Source organism: Emys orbicularis, chromosome 4, assembly GCF_028017835.1.
Source record: "Emys orbicularis isolate rEmyOrb1 chromosome 4, rEmyOrb1.hap1, whole genome shotgun sequence".
NCBI lineage: Eukaryota > Metazoa > Chordata > Testudines > Emydidae > Emys > Emys orbicularis.
In genome coordinates, this window is record NC_088686.1 from 43,688,678 (window position 1) to 43,711,658 (window position 22,981).

Sequence of the window (22,981 nt, forward strand, 5' to 3'; positions counted from 1 at the left end):
CTGGTGGGTTGCTGACAGGCTGCTGGGGTCAGAGTTGTTGGATCAGGGCTGTATATACAGTCACTCAGGATATGACCTGCATGCTGTTTGGCTCTTTGTGAGCAGTCCAGGTTGGGACATACAACAGCAAAGCACTGTGCAGCACCAAAGATTGCACAGCAGACAGTGACAAAACCTCACTGGTCTGGATTGTACCCCGGAATGTGACAATTGCACACAGGGTAAGCAAGCCAGCAGAGGGTTACTGCTAGCAACAGTCACAACACATGACAGTCCAGCAAGGTAAAGTAAATTAATTGCCAGCAGTCACAATTCTGCAAGATACCCTTTGCATATTCACACTTATGGGATGTGCCTCTGATGCCCCGGAGCTTTGGCGAAAGCAGCACCTATTCAGACAAGTCTTTCAACCTTCAGGGCACACTGCAAAGCTCATTTTTCTCTCTCAGACATTTGAAGAGAGGTGAGGGTGAAGAACTGTTGAATAGAAGGGTTATTTAAGCTTTTGGGTTGCCTGATTTGTTGGTAGTGGGTTACAGTGAGTTGTACTGAACAATTATGGTTGGATATTAATTTTGTTGTATTTTTGAGTTGTATCAAGGGTGTCAAAAGCCTATGACTAGGCACTCTCTGAGCATGCATATACATTTAAATAAAACAAATACATACATAAATAAAGGACCACATCATGGCACCAAGTTTATGAAGGGGCAGTTGGATAAACTCTAGTTATCAAGCGGTAACTCTTAGATTCCATCTTCTCCAGGGTCTCTCAGATTATGTTGCAGAACAAGCACTCATTATCAAAAGGGATGGCTTGAGCTGCTGGAAACAGACCAGATGATTTAAACCAGAAGTACCCATGCACAGTAATGTCCGACGCCATAGTTTTCAGATGTACCTGATGCATCATATGAAGCAGAGAGAACATGTTTAGAAACTGTTCAACCCTCAGCAGCAATGTCTTTTGCCACTGTGACAAAGTTCCTCCTCTATCTTGGTGGGTCCTGCGCTTATTGGCGGATTTTCTTGCCGCAGAGATTCACCATGTGGGTTGGGGAACAGCCCAGAGACCTTCCCCTCTGGAAGAACCCACAGTCCAGGTCAATTGGGAGGTTTGGGGGGAACCCGGGCCCACCCTATACTCTGGGTTCCAGCCCAGGGCCCTGTGGACTGCAGCTGTCTATAGTGCCTCCTGTAACAGCTGCATGACAGCTACAACTCCCTGGGCTACTTCCCATGGCCTCCTCCAAACACCTTCCTTATTCTCACCACAGGACCTTCCTCCTGGTGTCTGATAACGCTTGTGCTCCTCAGTCCTCCAGCAGCACACCCTCTCACTCTCAGCTCCTTGCGCCTCTTGCCCCCAGCTCCTCACACTCGCACCACAAACTGAAGTGAGCTCCTTTTTAAAACCCAGGTGCCCTGATTAGCCTGCCTTAATTGATTCTAGCAGCTTCTTCTTAATTGGCTCCAGGTGTCCTAATTAGCCTGCCTGCCTTAACTGGTTCTAGCAGGTTCCTGATTACTCTAGTGCAGCCCCTGCTCTGGTCACTCAGGGAACAGAAAACTACTCATCCAGTGACCAGTATATTTGCCCTCTACCAGACTCCCACTGGTCTGGGTCTGTCACACCTCTTTCTTTTGTACCTCAGGCAGATGGTCCCAGCAAAAGAAGTGTCCAATTCCAAGCTGGAGATAATATCTGGCCACAATGGCCTGGTAACTGCAACATGGACTCCCAATATTCCTAAAGAGTAAACATTTCTGCCCAATACATCAATCTTCTTAGTATCTCTGTCCAATGGAGTAGGCTGCAGACTGACCAACTCCAGAGTCAGTCTTTTTACTGCCCACAGAGACCATCAGAGAACCAAAAGTCTGGTATGAAGAAATGAGAATCCCTGCTGTGGGACCAGGAACAAGCAATCTGCCTTCTTGGTAACAGCAAAATAGATGCTAAGGTCAGCCAGATATTCTGAGCCACTTCTCTTCCTCTGCACAATGGTGATGAATATTTCCTTGGACCACAGTAATCTCCTACTCTAAAGAGTCTAACATCCAAATCAGCAACTCTTGAAACAAATTATCGTCGTCAGAAAGTAAAACAGATATAGTCATCATGATATTGTCAGGAGATGGAGAAGACACTGAAGCTTCCGGATCAGTAGCAGAGGTCTAGCTGACATCACCCCTGCTTTCTCCTCATCCAAATCCAGTAAATCACTGTCAATGCTGATCAGACATGAAGGAGAGAAAAGTTCCACAACTGGTTGTAACAAAGGAGGTGAAGATTGCGCCTTAGCTCTCTTAGACGAGTGTGTTAAGAGTCAATTGAAAAGTGTTCTCCTCTGTAGCCCCTGGCCCCCATGAAGTTGCGAGAAGTCTGTCAATATGGTCACATCATCCATAGGTTAAATAAGGAACAAAGGAAAACCAGTATAAGATTTTCCCAGAGGATCTGAGAGGCCTTGGAGAAGAAATTCCTCATCATTGGCTGTCTTCAAGAAGAATTGAATATAATCACACGGATGTAATATTGCATAATATTGTTTTTCATACCACCCCAACTAACACTGAGGATTTACCTTGTATGCAATACACATTTCCTACCAGATTCTAGGAAGTTTAAGGCAGGTCAAATCTGGGACCTACAAAACCGCAGAATGCTGGTCCTTTAACATTAATGAACCGCTCACAGTTAATTGTTTTAGCAGAAAGGGAAAGAAGCCATGGTCATGGCAAGGAGTGTGCTTCACCTCCCTCCATGCCTTAGGAGGCATAGTCCTAGATGGTACCAGGAATTCAGGGAAGATGGCAAGGGTCGGATGTGCTTGTGAAGACAGGAATTTGAGAAGCAGAGCCATGACAGAAGCTTAACCACAGAAGATCAGGGCAATCTCAGCAGCAGCCCTGGCCTTGTTTTCCTTCTAAGGTGTGATTGCATTTGCTCCAATATGATAGAGAGTGGATATTACAGACTATGAGCATTTACGGGGCCTGGATGGGAGCCCATATTGTCCTTTGGGTCTAATGGCAAAAACATCCATCATACACCCTATGCAGCAGATACTGACGACACTGCAGCAGTTTGGGGAGGTAGGATGGGGCAGTATAAGAGCAGAAGGGATGCAATGTGCTACTTTATTACAAGGGGTAAAAGTCCATTCCTACCTTGCCTTAGTAACAAAGTCCTGAAAACCTTCAGCATTCACACCCTCCTCTTCCTCTTCTTCCTGTTTCCTTTTTGATCTTGTCTGAACCATCTGCTCAGTTTCCTGCAAATAAGTATATTAGTTACCTATCACTCTGCCTCTCTATGCAGCTTCAAGTGCTAGGACACAGGTATTGCCCAAGGGGAAGAGATTCCAGAGCAATTTCATGGTATCTAGAACAAAGGGGATTGCCTGATTCCATAACAGCCAAATTGATAGTGCATTTCACTCTGTATATGTGCTTGCCTTCCAGCAGTACTGGTTTGGACAAGCTGCAGAACCTGTAATTGCAGAGGGCCCACAGAGACACATGTTAATCTTTTCACTCTACACACATTATTAAAAGTGATATGCTGAACAGCCCCGTCTAGCCTGATCAAGTGAGTGCTTTTCCTAAGGATGCCACCTCCTTATTAAGACATGGGGGTGGAGGGTGTCCTCCTTTGCTAACTCTGGGTCCCCTCCATTTCTGCTGCTCCTGCCCCTAGTGGAGGGTTCCTCCTAGCAGCTTTTGTTCCAACCTACTTATCCCCAACTGAAGCATGGCAGGGGGAGAGCAAGAACAAAATTATATTGGAGGGGCTTAATCAAGTGGGTCTACAGGAGACTCCGAGAACTCACCTCTAGATTTGTCTCTTGGCTTGTGTCAGTGAGAAAGAGGGGTTTATATATTGGGACCAAACATGAAAAAATATGTAGCCAAAACAGACTTACAATAGGTTAAAATGAGAGGTTACTCACCTTGCTGTAGTAACTGGAGTTCTTTGAGATGCGTGTTGCTGTGGGTGCTCCACTTTAGGTGCACATGCACCCCTGTACCTTTGATCAAAGATTTTTGGTAGCAGTGCCCATTTGGGTCGCTCATGTGCCCTACACATCCTTGTGCCATGTATCGAGGCTCATAGGGCTGCGCAGACAAACCTCCCTCCGTTCTTTCTCTACTGCAAAGCCCACAGAGGCAGCTTCAAAGCTGAGGGGAGGAGGGCAGGTAGTGGAGCACACACAGGGACACACATCTCAAAGAACTCCAGTTACTATACAAGGTGAATAACTTCTCCTTCTTCTTTGAGTAGTGTCCCTGTGGGTGCTCCACTTTAGGTGACTCCCTTGCAGTAACCCTTTAAGGACATGGGAGTTCATCACAGAAGAAAAAACTGTGGTGCCTACTGTAGCATCTGATCTTGCAGCATGAACTAAGGCACAGTGGTTGGCAAACGGGTGCACCGAGGACCATGTTGCAACCCTGCAGAATGTTTGAGTAGGGCTACAGTTGTAGACTTGTAATCTAATAAAGCGCGTGGCCACTCTTAGGGGAGGTGTAATCTCAGTGAAACCATAACAGGCAATAAAGCATCCAGAGATCCATTTAGAAAGCCTCTGACTGAAGATAGTTCTAGGGGAGCACCTAAATGCAATAGAAATGAAGAGTCTGGGGTCCTCCTGAATGGCCTAGTTTTGTCCAACTAAAAGACTAATGCCCTCTTAACATCTGTGTATGAAAGGAAGACTTCTGTGTAGACTGATGTGACTTTCGGAAAAAAAATATGAAAGGTGAATAATTTGGTAGATGTGAAATTCTGAAGACACCTTAAGCAAAAACTTTGGGTGGGGTTGTAAAGATACCTTCTCCTTGGAGAACAAAATAAAAGGAGGGTCTGCCATTAGAGCCCCCATTTCCCCAAACATTCAAGCAGAAGTGATGGCCACCAAAAAGGCTGGCTTCATAGACAAATGTAGCAGTGAGCACATAGCCAATGGCTCAAAGGGCTGTTTCATGAGATGGTTAAGAACCAGACTGAGATCCCAGAGCAGTGTAGGTGCTCTAATCTGTGGAAAAATATTTAGGAATCTCACTGTGGTAAGATGAATGAATACCAAGAAACCTTCTACTAGCACATGTAAAGCTGTTATTGCTGCTAAATGTATCTTGATGGAACTCCTAGAAAGGCCTGAATTTTTCAGTTCCAACAAGTAATCCAAGACTGAGGAAAGAGATGACTGGATAGGAGAAAAATCCAAAAGTTACACCAAAGATTACATAGTCTCCATTTCTGAAGGTAAGTATGTCTCGTAGATTCCGTTCTCCTATTTAAAAGTGTATTTTGTACTTCCGATGAAAAAGGCAGCCCCTAGTCCCAAGAACCATTGAGGAACTAAACTTGCAGTTGCAGAACATTCACATTGGGGTGAAGTGTCTGACCAACATCCTGAGACAACAGTTAAGGTTTGATGGGGAACCACCATAGAGGACAGGAAGTGAGTTTGATGAGGTAAGGAAACCAAACTTGTCTTGGCCAAGTTGGTGCAATCAAAATGACTTTGGCTTGGTCCTGTCTGATCTTGATACGGATCTTTAAGAGCAACGGAGTTGGAGGCTATGCATAAAAAAAGACCATTTGTCCATGTAATGAGGAAAATGTCACTTAGAGATTGAGAACTGAGTGCCCCTCTGAAACAGAATTTCCTGCTCTTTGTGTTGGCTGCCATGGCAAAGGGGTTGACTTCTGGAAATCTCCAAGCTAGGAAAATTTTGTGGAGGACTCAAGATTCCAATTCCCATTAGTAATTTAGGGAGAAATATCTGCTGAGGGTGTCGATGATGGTGTTTTGTTTAACTGGGAGATAAGAAGCCGATATGACTATCTGATTGGCTATGCAGCAGTTTCAGAGCTTTATTGCTTCAGTGCAGAGTGAGTGGGGAATGTGCTCAACCCTGATGATTAATATAATACATGCACGCTATGTTGTCTGTCAAGATCTTGATGGACTTGTTTTTGAGTAGGGGGGAAAAAATGGAGGGAAGCATTTCTGAACTTTTTTAACCCCAACAGATTGACATGCAAGCACTATTCCTGTTGTGACTATTTGCCTTGGACTGCAGGAACACTGTGATTGTTGGGTAATAAATTGTCCTGAGCCACCCCTGCCGACATCAAAGATACAACCTGGCATTTTGCGTCACAAAAACACAAGCTGCCATGTATCAGGGGGTAGCCGTGTTAGTCTGTATCTACAAAAACAACAAGGAGTCTGGTGGCACCTTAAAGACTAACAGATTTATTTGGGCATAAGCTTTCGTGGGTAAAAACCTCACTTCTTCGGCGCGAAGAAGTGAGGTTTTTACCCACGAAAGCTTATGCCCAAATAAATCTGTTAGTCTTTAAGGTGCCACCAGACTACAAGCTGCCATGTGTCCCAGCAGTTGCAGACATGTTCTTGTTGGAACTTGAGGGCTGAGCTGCACTCTTTGGATAAGGTCCTTCAGAGAAAGGGATCTGTTGAGAGGGAAATAAGCTCTACCTGTTATCGAATCCAGAAATACTCCAATAAAGAGAATTCATTGCGGAGGGGTCAAGATTGATTTCTCAAGATTTATCTGCAGGCCTAGACTTTGGAATAGTAAAATTATTGTTTGAACTGCTGACCAAACCTCCGGATAAGACCACCCCTTGAGGAGCCAGTCCTCCTAAACAATGGAAGTAGGCAGCTACCATAATTTGTGAGAACATCCTTAGGGTTGATGACAGGCCAAAGAGTAGGACCTGATACTTGTAATGATTGTGGTTGAATGTGAAACGAAGAAATCTTTTGTGAGAGGAATAAATCGCTATGTGAAAGTAGGCATCTTTGAGATTGAGGGTCACAAACCAGTGCCCTAATTCTAGGGAGGGAATAATAGCTGCTAGGGACACAATCCTGAATTTCAGATGTCTGACATGCTTGTTCAGTTGTCTGAGATTAGTATCTGCCTCCAACCCCTGTTTTTCGTGGGTATCAGAAAATATCTTGAATAGAACTCTTTTCCCTGTGTTGAAGTGGGGCTGGTTCTATGGTTCCTAGACTTGGGAGTCTCCTGTGCCAGCAACTGATTGCGAGAAGGTCCCTGAAGAGGGACAGAGAAGGGGGTTGGAAGGACAGGATGGCAGTAAACTGGATCGCATAACCCGCAATAATGGACTCTAATACCCATTTGTCCAATGTTATAGCCCCCCATGCTTGATGAAATAAAGAGATGGTGTCCAAATTGAGAAAGAAGGGGGTTGTCGTGTAGCTGAGAGAACCTCGTCACTGGGTAGTCTGGACTCATGACCAAACCATCAAAACTGGCATTTGTATGATACAGTATTTAAGACTGGGATGAGGTAGTTGCAGGCTTTTTCTTTGAAAACCTCAACCTCTTAGCTGTTGGTCCTGGAAAATTGAGCAGGGTTGGATCTTTGTGTCGACTGAGACCTGCTAAACTGTCTTTTATTTTCAGATGTGTATATCCTCAAAGACCTAAGTGTGGCTCTAAAGTCCTTCAGGGTATGAAGGAGTCATCTGTGGAATCTGAAAAACTTCTGGTCATCGAAAGGTTAATCTTCCATGGTCGACTGTAGCTCCTACAGAAACCCAGACAAATGAAACCAGGATGCTCACCTCATTACTACTGCGGTGGAAACAGACTTACCTGCAGTGTCTGCAGCACTGAGCAAAAGCTGCAGTGAGGATATTGCTAAGAGCTGACCCTCCTTTATTATGGTATTGAAATGTTCTCAATGTTCCTATGGTAAACGATCAATAAAAGCATTAAACTTCTTGTAGTCTAGGCAGTCATATTTTAACATCAGCACCTGGTGGTTAGCTATCCTGAACTGAAGTGTTGCAGACGAGTAGCTCTCATGACCAAAGAGGTCTTAATATTGCTGGTCCTTATTATAAGGGGTGCCTTGTTGGGTCTGTTGTCTGCCCCTTTCATTGACTGCATCCACAACTAAAGAATTTGGTGTTCAATGAGCAAATTAAAACTCACAATTCCAGGACATAATTTTTGTTTTTTTAACCAGCCCTCTTACATTTGGGGCGGGGGGAGAGGGGAGATGGAGAGGGAGGGGCATTGCTGGAGTTTGCCAGATGTACCTGGCTGGCTCAAGGAGGGTTTCGTTAATTGGCAATGCCACCTGTGCTGAGGTAGAGGTGTGCAATATGTCCAGGAGCTTGTGATGGGAATCCTGGACTTCTTCCCAGGAATTCGCAGGGTGTCAGCAGCCAGAGGTGCTGGAACAATTTTTATAGTGGGGATGCTGAGAGCCACTGAACCAAACTGTAAACCCTGTATATGATGGAAAGCACTTCAAGCCAGGGGGTGCAGCAGCACCCCTAGTTCCAGCACCTATGTCAGCAACCCACTTCATCATGTCCTGGAATTGCCTAAAGTCATCAGCTAATGATGGTGGTGGTGGCCTTACTGCCTTATCAGGTGACAATGATGAGATGTTTGTAATGGGGGCAACCTCTTTGTTCACCTTTGCCTCCTGCTCCTCAATGGTCTCCTCGGGCTCAGAATGGGGAGGAAGGATGGACAGTACCGGTGAACAAGGTCTTCTGTGTGCCCTGAGAGACTGAGCTGAGGTCCCTTGACACTGCTGGCAGTACACTGTCCATGAATCCCAGCAAGGCTAATGAGGGAGACCAGAAGGCATGGTGGGAGGTATCCAACACTGGTCATCCCGAGCATTTGTAGGCAGGGGTCTGGTGCCCTGCCTTTGTTGCATCTGCAATGTGGAATAACATCTGGAATAAATTGGAGAGCTTTGAACAGAAAGTTCAGAGTCTGAGTCAGAATGCTCATCCACATATTGTATTAGAGGTGGCAACTCCTCCTCATGGATAGTGGAAGATGGAAAAGAGGTAGGTCTCATGGAAACATGAGCAGTTGGTGACCCAGCTGACCCCAGTACTGAAAAATGTCCAGAGGTCGCAAAGAGCAGAGACTCAGGCTCATTAGCAGGGACTCTAGTTTTCAGTGATAAAAAAACAAAATTCTCCAATAAAACAAAACATGAAAATCCATGTGTTTCCATGATTAAAATGAGATGCTGAACTTTAGTTTCCCTAACCACAATAGACAGTAGAACCCCATTTATCCAAACCTCCATTATCCAGCTCTCCATATTAAACAAACCACCAGCCGCCTGGGGCTAATCACTTGAGCCACGATCTTAAAATAAGAGATGAAAAGCTCTTTGCCAATTCTCCTGATTATCCAAATTTTTGATTATTCAATCTGGCCTCGGTCTCAATTAGATCAGATAAATGGTGCTCCACTGTAAATTTAAAGTGCATTAAAAAATCAACCACAAGAGGGGGAGGTTGCATTCATTGAATAAGTGCTATGGTACTTTCAGTAAAATTTAGTTAATATGTGTTTTTATTTTTTCACAAAATGTAAAAACTAAAGATTCTCTGTAAAAACGCAAATTCTGCATTTTTCTGTGGCAAACGGATTTCTAGGATCCCTGCTCATTGGGTAACAAAAGGTCTTGTGGGTACTGGAATTCCTGCAGTTCCAGGAGCACAACAGAACTCGGTACTGGCACTAATGATGTTGTTGGTATCAAGGGGGTCTAGGATTCCATTGAAGCCAGTCTCTTGGTAGTAACAGCATTCGGTACTGACCCCTTTACCACTGTGGTATGGCACTTATTTGAAGTGTTAGCATGCTTCATGGTACCTGAAGTACTTGGAGTATCACTAGCACTCCTCTCGGGATCTGAGGTCTCCAGTGACCAGATCTTCTTTGATGAAGAACTCTCTATTCTGCTCCTCTTATCCTTTTCCTTATACTTTGAGTGAGAAGCTCTCAGTACTGGCAGTGCAGTTATTGGTACCTCACTCATGGATATTGATGGAGACTGTGTTTTCTATGCTGTCTTCCTTTTGGTGACCGTGATCTTGACAATGAGGCACTGACAGAAGTGGAGAGTTCCTATATGCGGCATTCTCTTCCACCAGGTCAGCATCTGGTCTCAAGGCTTGCTTCACCATTAAGAGCCTATACTTTATTTCCCTGTTACTCTGGGATCTTCCTTTAAAAGAAGACCAGATCTTACACTTGCTGGGAATATGAGAATCTCCCAACCAACAAATGCATTGGGAATGTCCACCACTAACACGGATTGCTTCTCAACAAAACAGGCACCTTTTAGAGCCCAGCATCCCTGTACAAGAAAATTTGTTCAAGCCCCTCAATGGGGGGGAGGGGGGAGGGAATGTGTTGGGTTTTTTTTAAGAAAGGGGAAAAAGGGGGGAAATGTTCCAACAACTATAAGGTTACTAAATCTACTACTATTGAGACCTAACTATAAAAGCTAAAACACAAATACAAGAGGGAACAGGCACACAGCAATGAGGCACACTGCTAGACTCCGTCTCTGGCCAAAGGCAGTTCAAAAGGAACTGATATCAGTTCGCACATGCAGCCCTACATAGCCTTGGTACAGGGCATGAGGACGTGTAGGGCACGAGCATGGGCTGAACGGACACTGCTACCAGAAATCTCTGATCAAAGGCGCAGGGCACATGTGCAACTAAAGTGGAGCACCCACAGGACACTACTTGAAGAAATTGTTTATGTTCTAAAACCCCAAGTGAGTGTTCTCACTTGTTCTAAAATAAGAAAATGTAATTCTAAACTGATTTATTACCAGTTTTACAGTTTTATTTTGTAAATTTACTTGAGAGTTAGCAGAAAATCCTGGTGTTTGAACAAAATCATTGAGTGGAAATTATATCCAAAGTAGCCATGTTCTTGGACCACCAACAAAGCTGCTTGGGTGTTTTGTGTTTACTCCTCACACAGTAAGTCAGATAGCACTAGGCACACAGGGCATACCCAGGAGCTGATTTGGTTCACTTCCTACTTTGCTCTGACAGGTCAGGTTGCCAGATGTCAGTCTAGACACAAACTACTGTGAGTGGATGTCCTCCCCTAACCAGTGGGAGCTGGGTGTGCTGCAGAGGCACCATGCACAGCAGCCCCTCAGACAGGGTTACTATTTTAACTTCTCTCAGTTAAGTGGGTGGAGATCATGCAGACTATTACACAATTTTTCTCTTTTCAATATATTAAGCTGATGGTAAAATATTGCATATATTTGTATCTCAAAGCTGTTCTCTGCAGGGGCACCACAATAATGCACTAGAGACTGAGGTACCCTACAGAAAAAGCTGAGTCAGTTACATGTTTCTTTACTGGGTATCTCTCTTTCCTGATGTCTACAGACAGGAGTTTATTTTATTTGAAATGTAAAGAGTTTTGTCATCTTGAGTTTGTCACAGATTAATACAGTATGTCTGTAGCCTAGATTTATATGGAGTAATTCCAGAAACTTCCATGTGCAGTTGAGCGCCTAGTTACTGTGCTACAGATACAATTGCAGTCACAGTGTCATCTGATAATTTCCATAGACAATTACTATGATTGAACATGCAACCACAATGAGATATAGGAACTTGAATATTAGAGCAGACCAATAATCTGCCTAGACTGGTGTCTCTTCTTTGATAGTGGCCAATGACAGACACTTCAGAGGAAAATGTCAGAAACACAGTCACGAACAGCTTTGCCTCATGATAAATGTATGCAGAGTTTACATACAAAAATCTTCATTTAAGCCATAAACATTTCCAAGGGTTCATGAGTCTTAGAAGTCCTAAATAATCTGGTAGACATCTGTCTTATCTGTGTCTGGGTGACCTCTATGGAACTGGTTGTCCTTAAATGTTCAATGGATTAGAAAATCAAGGAGCTGCTGCTGTAGAGGATGGAGGGGAGGTGGGATTTGGCACTGGGTTGTTGTGTTACTCTGGAAGTAACAGAAACAAGGAAACTCTGGCACTGATCTGGATCATGCACTCATCTAGATCCAAGTGGTCTGAGCTGCCATAGGAAGAGGATTTGAGATGAAGCCACTCACCTTGTTATAACAGACTATGAATTCACCAAGCTGGTGAGCCAGGATGCGCCTACGATCATTCAGGGCCAGACGTCGACTGGGGAGTAGCATCCTCAAAGACTGCTGAAGATTGCTGGCTGCTCGTTTCAGAAAGCGTACCACCAGCTCCTGCCGCCAAGGGAGACAGCATTAACAAGAGAGTTTAGATGGGCAGGTGCAAGGTGTGGAGTGGAGGGCACAGGGGTTGCTAGATCAGCCTATGATGGATAGAGAAGAAATGCTGTTCTGTGGATGTGGTATGACATGAAGCAGGTAAGAGTACATCCCAGAATGGACATGGTGGTGGATGCTTTTTAACCTACTCTCACAAATTCCCAAGATAAGGGGAAGAAGAACTGTGCATCACTTCCTAGACTGGGACAGTGATGGGAGTACTTCGGGAATATCTGTCTGAGGAAAGTGTAGCTGAGGAGGAGATGTGGAAAATCAAGCAACATCGATAATGGAGTGTCCCTATCCAGAGAAACATTTTATAGAGAGCACTGTCAAAAGTATCATGTAGAAGGAGCCCAGGGATAATATGACAAAACCCCTCCAAGACACACTCCTCTCCTCCCCACCATAATGGGGGAGGATCTTGGGGTTCTTTTGGCCTACCACATGATCAGATACAACCTCTGGTCAGAAATGAATTCCTGCTCCCTGCATCATCATGTCCCCTGTATGACCTCTGGCCAGATACCCACTCCAACCTCCTGCCATGTCAGCCCCCTCATGCCACCTCCAATGGGGAGGGAATACAGCAAGTCAGGCCCCAAGGCAAGGCGCCTGCTGTGGATGTTCAGTTCTGAACCCTTTTTGTCTCCCCTCTGGATTTGTTTTTGGTTAGATGCCCTGCTAGTGCATAAATGAGCTGCCTCACAGCCAGGGCATTGGATTTCACAGCTCGCCTCTCACTGCCATTACACTAGGCTGGTTTGATCTGTTATTTTAAACATTTTTCGCAGCACAGCAGACAAAGTGAATCTAAAAAAGCCAGTTTCAATTTTCCACTTGGAAAGCAGGGGTAACATTTTCCACTGAGCCGACTGATTATTTCTGACACTTGGTTTTATCTTCAAGCTAAACTGGCTGTTTCCCCACAGCCTGCTTTTAGCAAGAGCCCATTTGGGTTTGCAAAAAGCCCAGCATATCATCTGATGCTGTCTTTCAGGAGTGTTAGAGAGAGGATACTGGGCTTGCTGAACTCTTTAAAGTGGCTGATTCAGATAGGGAGACTTCATTGTATTGTCTGAGGAAATCCAGGGACATTCAACAACAGCATTAGAGAGAAACCTTTTTTTCCCCCCTCTGTCTCTGCAGAGAAGAAAGGGAAGATCCTATAAGGTTCAGCTACCTGCAAAGAGTAAGAGTGTGGATGGGGAAGAAGGCTAAGCCAGGCACCCACTCAACTTGAGCAGATTCAAGCATTCTGTTTCTATACGAAGCTGCAGGTTCCTTTATGATTCGACTGGAAAATCCAGGCACTGGCAAGACATCTCAGAGAAAATTCTGCCAGGAAACAGGAATTCAACAGCAGGTACGTTCAGAGGTAGGAATGCAGGAAGAGGAGGCTGAGCTGGATGGAGTGTCAACCATGCCCAGTTCACTAAGAGCTGTCTGTGCTGATCTTACTCGGAAGTCAGTCAGTATCTCTACCTGGCCTGCATGCTATGAACCTGGCACCAGTTCCTCGACAGAGGAGGAGATGTGTGCACAATTTCAGGAACCGGGAGCTTTCTAACCTCGTTCTTTCTGAGGGTGGGAACTGGCCTCCACTCTCTCAGGACAGTTCCCCAATAGGTTCCTCTTGCCCAACACAGCTTCTTACCATTTGCTCATCCTCCTTAGCAGCCCAGGCAGCATTGTGGATCTGGTCTCCGACCTCCTTCATCAGACGCAGCTGAACACGATGCAGGTAGGCAGAGAAAGCTCTGCGAGCCTGCACTTTGCTGTGGAAGCCAAGACAGTGGTCAGATATACAGCACCACAGAGCGAACAGCCCCTATCTGGACTACTTATGAACCTAATTACAGTCACCCAAATCCTCCAATATGTAAAAGCATCTAGGGATAAGGAGAAAGAGGGCTTCTTTGTCCCTAATTTATTCTTAATGTACCTTCATTCCACCAGGTTGGGGCAGGGGCTCCAGAGGATACTACAGGGAACAGGCAAGCGTTCTCTGAGCAAAGACAACCTCTGGGGATGGGGTGCCCTCCTTCCCTTCCCACATCCTTAGCAGCCCAGTCAGGAGGTCAACCATGTGCGCACCAGCCAAGCAGAATGTTCCTAGCCCACTCTGAAGCTCTGTGGTGCTGTCTCTTTATGACAATTTTGAACACAGCACTAGCAATCACAAATTAAACTGAAAGGCTCTGTCCCAATGACAGAGCTTCTAAAGGAGGCCCTGCAGTTCTTATTGGGTGAGTGAGGGGACCTCTCCCCATCTAGATGAAACCTCTGTAAAACAAAGGAATAACATTTGTGAAGATGAGCTCTTCCCCAGCCACCCCAGAGTTACAGGCCAGGTTTCAATGAGCAAAGTAAGCAAAGTACACCATGCAGCTGGCCAAACACATAAGGGAGCTGTGGAAGTGAATCAAGGTCACCAGATGGTACAGGAGTTGGGTGGGATATACAGTTTCATTCTCACTCCTCTACAATTATAGTCATTTTAATGAACAAACATGTTAAGACAGACAACTACCCAAGACTGCTCAGCTCCACCCATCTGCAGCCCAGCCTTCAAACCCTCCTCCAGCTCTGAGTGGGCCCAGCTTCCTGCCTCCAGTTACTCCCAAGGACTCTCTGCTCCTCTTTCACCCACTTCACACTTTGTGGCCTTTTTTATTTTATTTTTATTTTTTACACTTCCCTGTACTCAGGACAAGGTATGTCCCCACTATGCCAGACATGGTCTTCTACCTCCTGCTCTCTATTTCTAAGTACTCATATGGCCCTCACCCCTGTAGTAGGTCAGCACCTGGTCCCATCGGGGCCTCTGATCCTTTATCAGGCTCCTCAGCTCAGGAGCCTGGCCTCCCTACCACACATATCTACAAAGTGCAGTGATACATACTTATAGAACTATGGAAATCATACAAAATAGCAACAGCACCACTATGGACCACTGCATCAGCCTAAAGCTGATATGGGGAGATGACCATGGAAGTTTAAATGCCATGCACTGTCTGGAGTTATGCCTCTGCTTGGTCATTAGTTCTTCAAATTTCTGAAGCCCTGTCACAGAGCTAGGGAGGATCTGAGAAAATGAGTTCATAGGAGGCTCAGGCTGACATCTCTACTGGGTTATCTCAAGGGTTTGCTTTAACTAAAACACAAGCTTGGTCTCTGCCCTGCAATGAACTCCACAACACAGAACAACCCCTATGGCTCCTCAGAGCTCCCTGTCCTAGCTTCTAGACAACAAACCCTTTTCCTCCCACATGGGACAAACCCAGCCATGAGCAGACTCTGAACTCTGACTAGGAATTAACTCCCAGAATACCAGGCCACTGTAACTCCATGGCAACTCTCTCCTAGGGGCTCCCTCCCTCCCTAGGGTTGCAGATCCCTTCCAGGAGCATCAAAATATCTTGTGATAAAGTCTCTAAGATTCCTTGCTGCTAGGATGAGAGAACAACTCATTGACAGCTCCTTGCCTGTATCTTGGTTTCAAAACACAGAACTTGGACCTGCTCTTAATCCCAACATGGAATCAGAGGAGGCCCTTCAGAATGGGCCCTGGAGATAGAATGTTACCTTGGCTCCTGCAATCTTTGTCTTGCTCTTGAGACCCAGAAGAAGAAAAAAGCATTCAACAGAGGCCTCAAAAGGAGGGGCAGACACAGCTTCCTCTATTGGTGATTCCCCTGGGGATCGCATAGTGGGGAATATAACTCATCCCCAATAATTGTCACCACCCATCAATACTGCTAGAAGGATGAGAGGCAGAGAAGCTGGCTGGCCAGGCCCAGCTGGAGGACTGAGGAACATCCTCTCAGAAGGGCTGCATGGGACAGGCCTGGTTTCTTTCAGATGAGATTTTCATAACTTCAGCTCCTTAGCCCGCTGACCCTGCAGCCAAGCTTTCCATCCGTGACAAATCAGACGGGGCCAAGTCCAGCACAATCCTTGCACATGAAGTCACTGCACGCCTTACGCTGTGTGGAGCTCTTTAGCTGCTCCAGGGGAATCCCAATGGGGCTGGGTGCTGAGTAGGAATCTGCCAGCAACTTTTGACAGAAGCCTGCATTCTTAGCAGGACTTGGCTGCCCTGTGTGTGAGTGGGTGAGGTCAGTACTGCTGTGTCTGCTTTGAAAACCTGTTTCCAAATTTTCCCCTCTACAGACACCACAGCAGCACATGTCTCAGCCATAACAAGATAATAGAGCAACCCAAATTCCTCCTGATGTTTCCTGAGGCCTCCCAGCCTCACGGAAACTAATTTGGGAAAGAAGAGGCAGGTCACATAGGGGTCAATGAAATCTTGTTTTCTATAAGCTTGGACAATTTTGTATAAGATATGACAAACAATGAAAACACCTTTTATCCAGAAGAGGGATAGTCATCCCTATCCCCATAATGCTCCCATCCCCCTCCCCTATTCAGCAAGGGGATACTCTCCCCCCCCATCCCTTATAATGTGCCCCCCACCAGATAGGTACTCTGTCTCCCCAACTTATCAAGAAGAGTAATTACCTTCCTATCTAGCAGGCCACAAGCTGGAGAGTTCCCAAACTTTTCTTCCACCCCACCCTTTTTGCAAACAGTCCAGCCAAGCACCAGAGCACACTCCACCCCACCCTTCCCAACACTGGACAATCAGATCTCTCAATGCCTCATCACCCTCAAAACACTTCTGTCTTGCTTTCAGGACACTGCAATCTGGCATTTCAGAGGCTATTGCCAGAGTTAGGGCTTGTTTGCACAGCAAGCTACAGAGTGAACCTACAGCACACCAGCTTGCCGCACAATTACATCACATGTGGACACTGTTAAAGTGCACTGAAAGTCCCGGAGTGCAGCTCACTAGTATGTCACTGTGCTATAATAGTGTCCAATGGGATGTTACTGCACAGCAAGCTGGTGTGCTGTATATTCACACACTGGCTTGCTGTGCGGTAGCTCACCATGTGGACAAGCTCTTAGAAAAATTCACTTCAAGAACAAAAGCACAAGAATGGGAAGTTTGCTTTTATGGGAGGTGGGAAAGACAGGGGAATTCCATTCTCAGCCTTCATTTGTTGGCTTAATGTACAATAAAAATACAGTAGGATGAAAAACAGAAGAGATAATGAACACAAAGGTTTACAGTTCAACAGGAGACCCCTTGCATGAAATCAGAGGAATTTTGAAGGCTGGGGTAGCCAAAGTGCAGCTCACAGCCACCTGTTTTAAGAAAAGTACAGCCCATGGAGACTTTAGGTCCCAGTGTGCAATGCTGGGGTCTCACATTCTAGGACTGATAAGGTGAAGGCTCCTGCATTTGTCTCCATTTTGTGTAAACTAGATGCCAATGCAGCCTGCAGCTGAGCAAAATCTAGGCATGTTTGTTATAGGCTCTCCCACCTTCCTGTCCCTGGGGAGCGGGGAGGTTCACAACTTATTGAATGTCCCCAGGCTCCATGTATTCATTGATACTAGTTGCTATGCTTACCAAAATAATCTGCCTAATGACGCTTACCTTAGATTCCCATTCTCCTGTAGAATCTGCAGCAAGTTAAATCGAGGCTCTGGATCCACTTCCTGGAGAAGCAGCTCTGCCCCTCCACCTCCAGCTTTCTGTTCAGGCTCCTTCAGCACGTTCTCTCGGCAGACAGCTTCCATCATCTCCGCCAGGTTTGGCTTGCATTTCACCTGCATATCCGTAAGAGAGGCAGCAGTTTCATCCTGAGTTACCTCTATTTCTTCATCCTCATGTGCCTCCTCTTCTTCCTCACTCTCTGCGTCCGACTTGAGAGGCATTTCCTTTAGCTTGGAAGTCCCTAAAATGAGAAGGAAACCAACAATGGTGATGAGCAACAAAAAAATCTTTCCTGTTACCCATCACCCCTTTGTTTATGCCCACACTCTTTGCTGCTGGAAGTCCAAGAACCCGCTCTAACAGCCAAGTCTTCACCACTGTACTTCATTCTTCACTAGAGCTTTCCACCTAGGATCTCAAAGCAGCTTATAAATCCCTCCTCCCAACACCAGAAGATAACTGAAGGCTACTATCCTCCATTTCCTCCTCTGTAAAGTAAGAACAGATAAAATGACTTGTCCAGGATCATATCCTGACTCCATGGCAAAGTCAGGGTTAATACATTACCTGATCTCTGGTTCTTATGTTAGTCTGGATTTCCTTGCCTTTGTTTACTCTCATGTACACCAATATACTGTTGCTAGAGTGTCTCCCACTGACATAGAGGTGTGCACAAGCGCTTATGCCAGAAAAACTTATGTCACTCGGGGGGGGGGGGGGGATTCACACCCCTAAGCGACAAAAGTTTTGCCAGTATAAGTGCCAGTGTAGACATGCCCTCAGTCTTTCCAACGTAAGCTCCAATGAGCAAGTTTGCCCCTTGCTCTCTGGGCTTAGCTGGTGCCACGTTGGAGATCCAGCCTGGAACACCTCTGACTTTCAGCCTCTTGCGGAGGGTGACAGGAAAGCATAAGCACATACCTGCTTTCACAGACATTTCTTGTCCCCAGAAAAAGGCTGTGACTACACCTTCAGAGGAGGGAATGGCATATCAGAAGAAGGCCATTCAGAACTAGAATGGAGTGAAAAATCAATGCTGACCACTGAGTCTCTACCTTCTGAGCATGATCCCCAGGCCAAAAGAGCCCACTAAGACCTGCATTATATCTCTTGCAGCCCTGCCCCCTGGGGACTCAATCACATACACCCCTCATTAGCCTGGCTTTACCCTCTTGCCATCTAGAATCCTAGCCATAAATACCTGGTGGTCTTGCCCGTGCTGCTCTCATCTTGCTATGACATTGTCTGCGCTTCCGTACCTCCAGCGACAGGAGCTTCCTCTCATACAGCGCAGCACGAAGTTTAGCATTAGAATCCATGGCTTCCAGCCCCAGATCCACTCCCCCATTAAGAGCAGCTCTGGGAAGCACAATACAGACAGCAGCCTCAATCACCTTGTCTCCCCCATTATGGCCTACATTTTAGTGTCTTCCTGTTACATTAGAAAAACAATGAAGCCCAACCTAATCTTGCTCTCGGTTAAGCCCACATCATGTTAGAGGGAAGCAGGGCCGGCTCTGGCTTTTTTGCCGCCCCAGGCAAAAGAGCCTCCCGCCCCCCCCCCCCCCCCAGTGGGGAGCGCAGGGGGAGGGGCGGAGGGCGCCGAGCCCGGCTGTGGCCCCGCTCTCCCCGGCCGGCCGGAGCGCCGGGAGGAGGGCGGAGAGCCCGGCCAGGGCCCCGCTCTCCCCGACCGGCCGGAGCGCCGGGAGGAGGGCGGAGAGCCCGCCGTGGCCCCGCTCTCCCCGGCCGGCTGGAGCGCCGGGGGAGGGCGGCGAGCCCGCCGCGGCCCCGCTCTCCCCGGCCAGCCAGAGCGCCGGGGGAGGGCGGCCCCGCTCTCCCCAGCCGGCTGGAGCGCCAGGGGAGGGCGGCGAGCCCGCCGCGGCTCCGCTCTCCCCGGTGGCCGGAGCGTCAGGGGAGGGCGGCCCCGCTCTTCCCGACCGGCCGGAGCGCCGGGAGGAGGGTGGCGAGCCCGGCCGGGGCCCCGCTCTCCCCAGCCGGCCGGAGCGCTGGGGGAGGGCGGTCCCGCTCTTCTCGGCCGTCCGGAGCGCCGGGAGGAGGGCGGAGAGCCCGCCGTGGCCCCGCTCTCCCCGGCCGGCCAGAGCGCCAGGGGAGGGCGGCGAGCCCGCCGCGGCTCCGCTCTCCCCGGTGGCCGGAGCGCCGGGGGAGGGCGGCCCCGCTCTTCCCGACCGGCCGGAGCGCCGCGGAGAGGGCGGCGAGCCCGGCCGGGGCCCCGCTCTCCCCGACTGGCCGGAGCGCCGGGAGGAGGGTGGCGAGCCCGGCCGGGGCCCCGCTCTCCCCGGCCAGCCGGAGCGCTGGGGGAGGGCGGTCCCGCTCTTCTCGGCCGTCCGGAGCGCCGGGGGGAGGGCGGCGAGCCTGGCCGCGGCCCCACTCTCCCCGGGTGAGCGCCGCCCCCCTCCAGGTGCCGCCCCAAGCACATGCTTGGAGGGCTGGTGCCTGGAGCCGGCCCTGGAGGGAAGGGCTCTTTCAGAGACTTGCACAGACTTTGGGATAGCATCTCCCCAAACCACCATGGTGGGGATGTAGACTCAAGGCATGACCCAACAAAGCTCATGTCTCCGTCACCATGCCCCTATTGACTCTGTAGCCCATGTGAGCTAGTCACACTTTAGGAAACTCCTTCTCAGATGGCAGCAGCTCCAAACAGAACGGTAGGGAGCCTTGAGAGGGGCACTAGGAATATAAAGTCATGCAAGAGACTGAGGTGGAGGATCCTTAACCCAAATTCCACCTGACACAATCTCTTATTCAGATAGCTTGTTCATAAGTGTGCTTAAGTCAGAACCCAGAATTTTAACATGATTCAGGTGGACAAAGTGCCAGCTCTTGTGCAATCCTGTCCCAATCTAAGCAAAAACCCTGAGGCATTGCACTGCTCTGTGGGGAGACAGGAACATGACAACTGAGCCAGAGCAAAGAGCTCCAGCAGAAAGCACCTCTGAGTGTAACTAGAGCATCCACAGAGCTTCCTACTGCCTTCCCCTCTGCTTCCCCCGCCCTTGGGATCTACCAAAAAAGAGACATGGACACCTGAGGTCTGTGAATCTCATCCCTTATAGAAGAAACAGTCTGTACCATTCTGTATCACCTGGGAGGGTCCGATCATGAACAATAGAGACCCTCCAACGTTCTATGAGTCTCACACCAGCAAGCATGAGATGAAAAGCCTCAATAACCTGTCCCCTAAAAACTTACCTCTCTAAGAGCAGGACAATGGGTTGTTCACAGGGCTCACTTTACAGAGCTGGTTATGAGAAGGGGGGAAACTTCAGTCTGTCAGGTCTTCCCACAGAAATCCACCTACTGATGGCAGGATGAGTGCTGGGGCTCCTAGCTACTGACCTGGGTTCTGTGAGCTGATGCCAGAGCAGTATGAACTAATAGTAAAGCCCTACAAATGCAGACATTCTTTTTTTAAATAGCCACTTACCGGGCTCTTCCAGAAACTGGGCCTCTTCTCATCCTGGCCCTACAGAGGAAGATAGGGCAGCAGGTTACAGGGTAGCACCACAAACTCATTCTATATCACTGGAAGATTTGCCAAGCTCTCCAAGTCCTTGGCATACAAAGGGAGGCCACCCAAGTTTGCAGAGTTCCTTGAAAACCCCACCCCAAAGAAGGATAAAAAGGCCCTGACACAGGAAGTCCAAGCAGCTCTCTTTCAATAGGAATTTGTTTTCCTTTAGCTCATATTGAAGGATCTGCCAGCTGGAGCCAAAGGGCCAACAAACATCCCCCAAAGCACGAATGCAAGTGAGACTTGGACGTATGGCTAAAATTATATTCCTGTTGCCAGGATGCCAGCTATAAGGGCCTCCAATTATGATGCCCCATCTTCATCAGCAACATTACTTCTCACTCCCAAATGGGCTTCCTGTGGAGCCAAGACCAGGGAGAGAAAACTGTGGCAGGCCCAGACACAGGACCACTGATGTTGGGTGCAGCTTTTAGTGGAGGTCCACACAGCAGCATGCATTGCTGTGTCTTTCAGAGTGCTGAGTGGAGAGGCAGGGCTTCCAACAGTGCTTGCACAGCTGGCGGTACAGGTGGCAGCACTGGAGCTTTGGAAAAGGCTTCAATGCCTACCCTACAAGAGGGAGTATTCTGTGGTGTGAAGCTGAATTCAAAGCAAGGGGGATAAGGAACTGCTGCAACCTCTGCACAACCCTCAGTGGCTTCTAAGCCTGTTATTCCTCGTTATACAATGCCACTGAGCATTACTCATTCAGTGCACCCTCCTCCTCTTTCCTCCCCTGCCCCGTGGTTGCTTTCCCATGCCCTTTGCACACCATGCTGTGCATCTCCTTCTCCTCCTGAAAGTGTCCAAAGATGGGCCTCTCCAAGCTTTAGGGACCCTCTGAAGACTTTGTCTGGAGGGACAGGTAGCTTTGTATTCACTGGTGTACTGAGGAAATAATGTGTGGCTATTCCCACCCTTATAGGTCACAGCACAGTGGCCAACAATATTGTAGCTATTTAGAGCTACTCCTCTTTGCTCTATTTCAGTCCCCTCTGTCCCTCTCCCAGAAGGTGTTCCCCCTACAGTACAGGCTGCCAGAGCCAGCTCTCCTGTTTCCTACCTGTCCTGGAAGAGACGTATGGCCAGCATATAATTCATTGTTGTCTTGTGCTCTAGGTAGGATCTGGAAAGGCAGGTGGAGGGGACTGATTAAAGCTCAAGCCAACACAATGAAAAGGTGAAGGAGGCCTTACACAGAATGAAGACATTCATAAAATACATCCCTAACAGAAAGGCACTGAAACAATATGGTGCAATTGGACAGGCAAGGGGAGAGGAGAAAGGCAGTCACTGCCTGGCACCTAAACATTACGGGAGGTAGGCACAGTGTGTGGTGAAAAAAGGAAGCCAGGACATAAGGGAAAAGGAAAACAGAACCTAGTGTCACCCAGGGGTGAGGCCCATTCCGTACCTGTGGCTCTGAGGGTGGGATAAACAGCATGCGGCAGGGTAACCAGAGGAGAGAGAGGGAGTTGACAGTTCTGTCCCCCATCCCCAACCACTAACTTGGTTTTAATTCACATACACGTCCTATAACCAAAACCAGAGCACCAGGGCAGAGCACTGAACCAACACACTGGGGATTTCTCCTCACCCATAAAGATCCCATGTTAGTGGCGTTGGGAATATCCGGATGAAACCCCCTCTCCGCTCATTCTCCTCCTTCACTCGACGCAGAACTTTTATCTGGGATCGGAGAAAGAAACAAGAGCCTAGTAAAACAGAT

General features: G+C 47.7%; 1 protein-coding gene across 1 annotated transcript in view; it reads right to left on the minus strand.

Annotated features, from left to right (window-relative positions):
• TTLL5 (tubulin tyrosine ligase like 5) overlaps positions 1-22,981 on the minus strand; it is a 201,614-nt gene that overhangs the window by 105,194 nt on the left and 73,439 nt on the right. The window contains exons 17-24 of the mRNA XM_065403286.1: positions 22,850-22,941; positions 22,316-22,378; positions 21,166-21,204; positions 18,919-19,076; positions 17,658-17,958; positions 13,803-13,923; positions 11,954-12,100; positions 3,175-3,278 (exon numbers count right to left, since the gene is read on the minus strand). Of these exons, the coding sequence (XP_065259358.1) occupies positions 3,175-3,278; positions 11,954-12,100; positions 13,803-13,923; positions 17,658-17,958; positions 18,919-19,076; positions 21,166-21,204; positions 22,316-22,378; positions 22,850-22,941 (1,025 nt within the window). The remainder of the gene's footprint in view (positions 1-3,174; positions 3,279-11,953; positions 12,101-13,802; positions 13,924-17,657; positions 17,959-18,918; positions 19,077-21,165; positions 21,205-22,315; positions 22,379-22,849; positions 22,942-22,981) is intronic.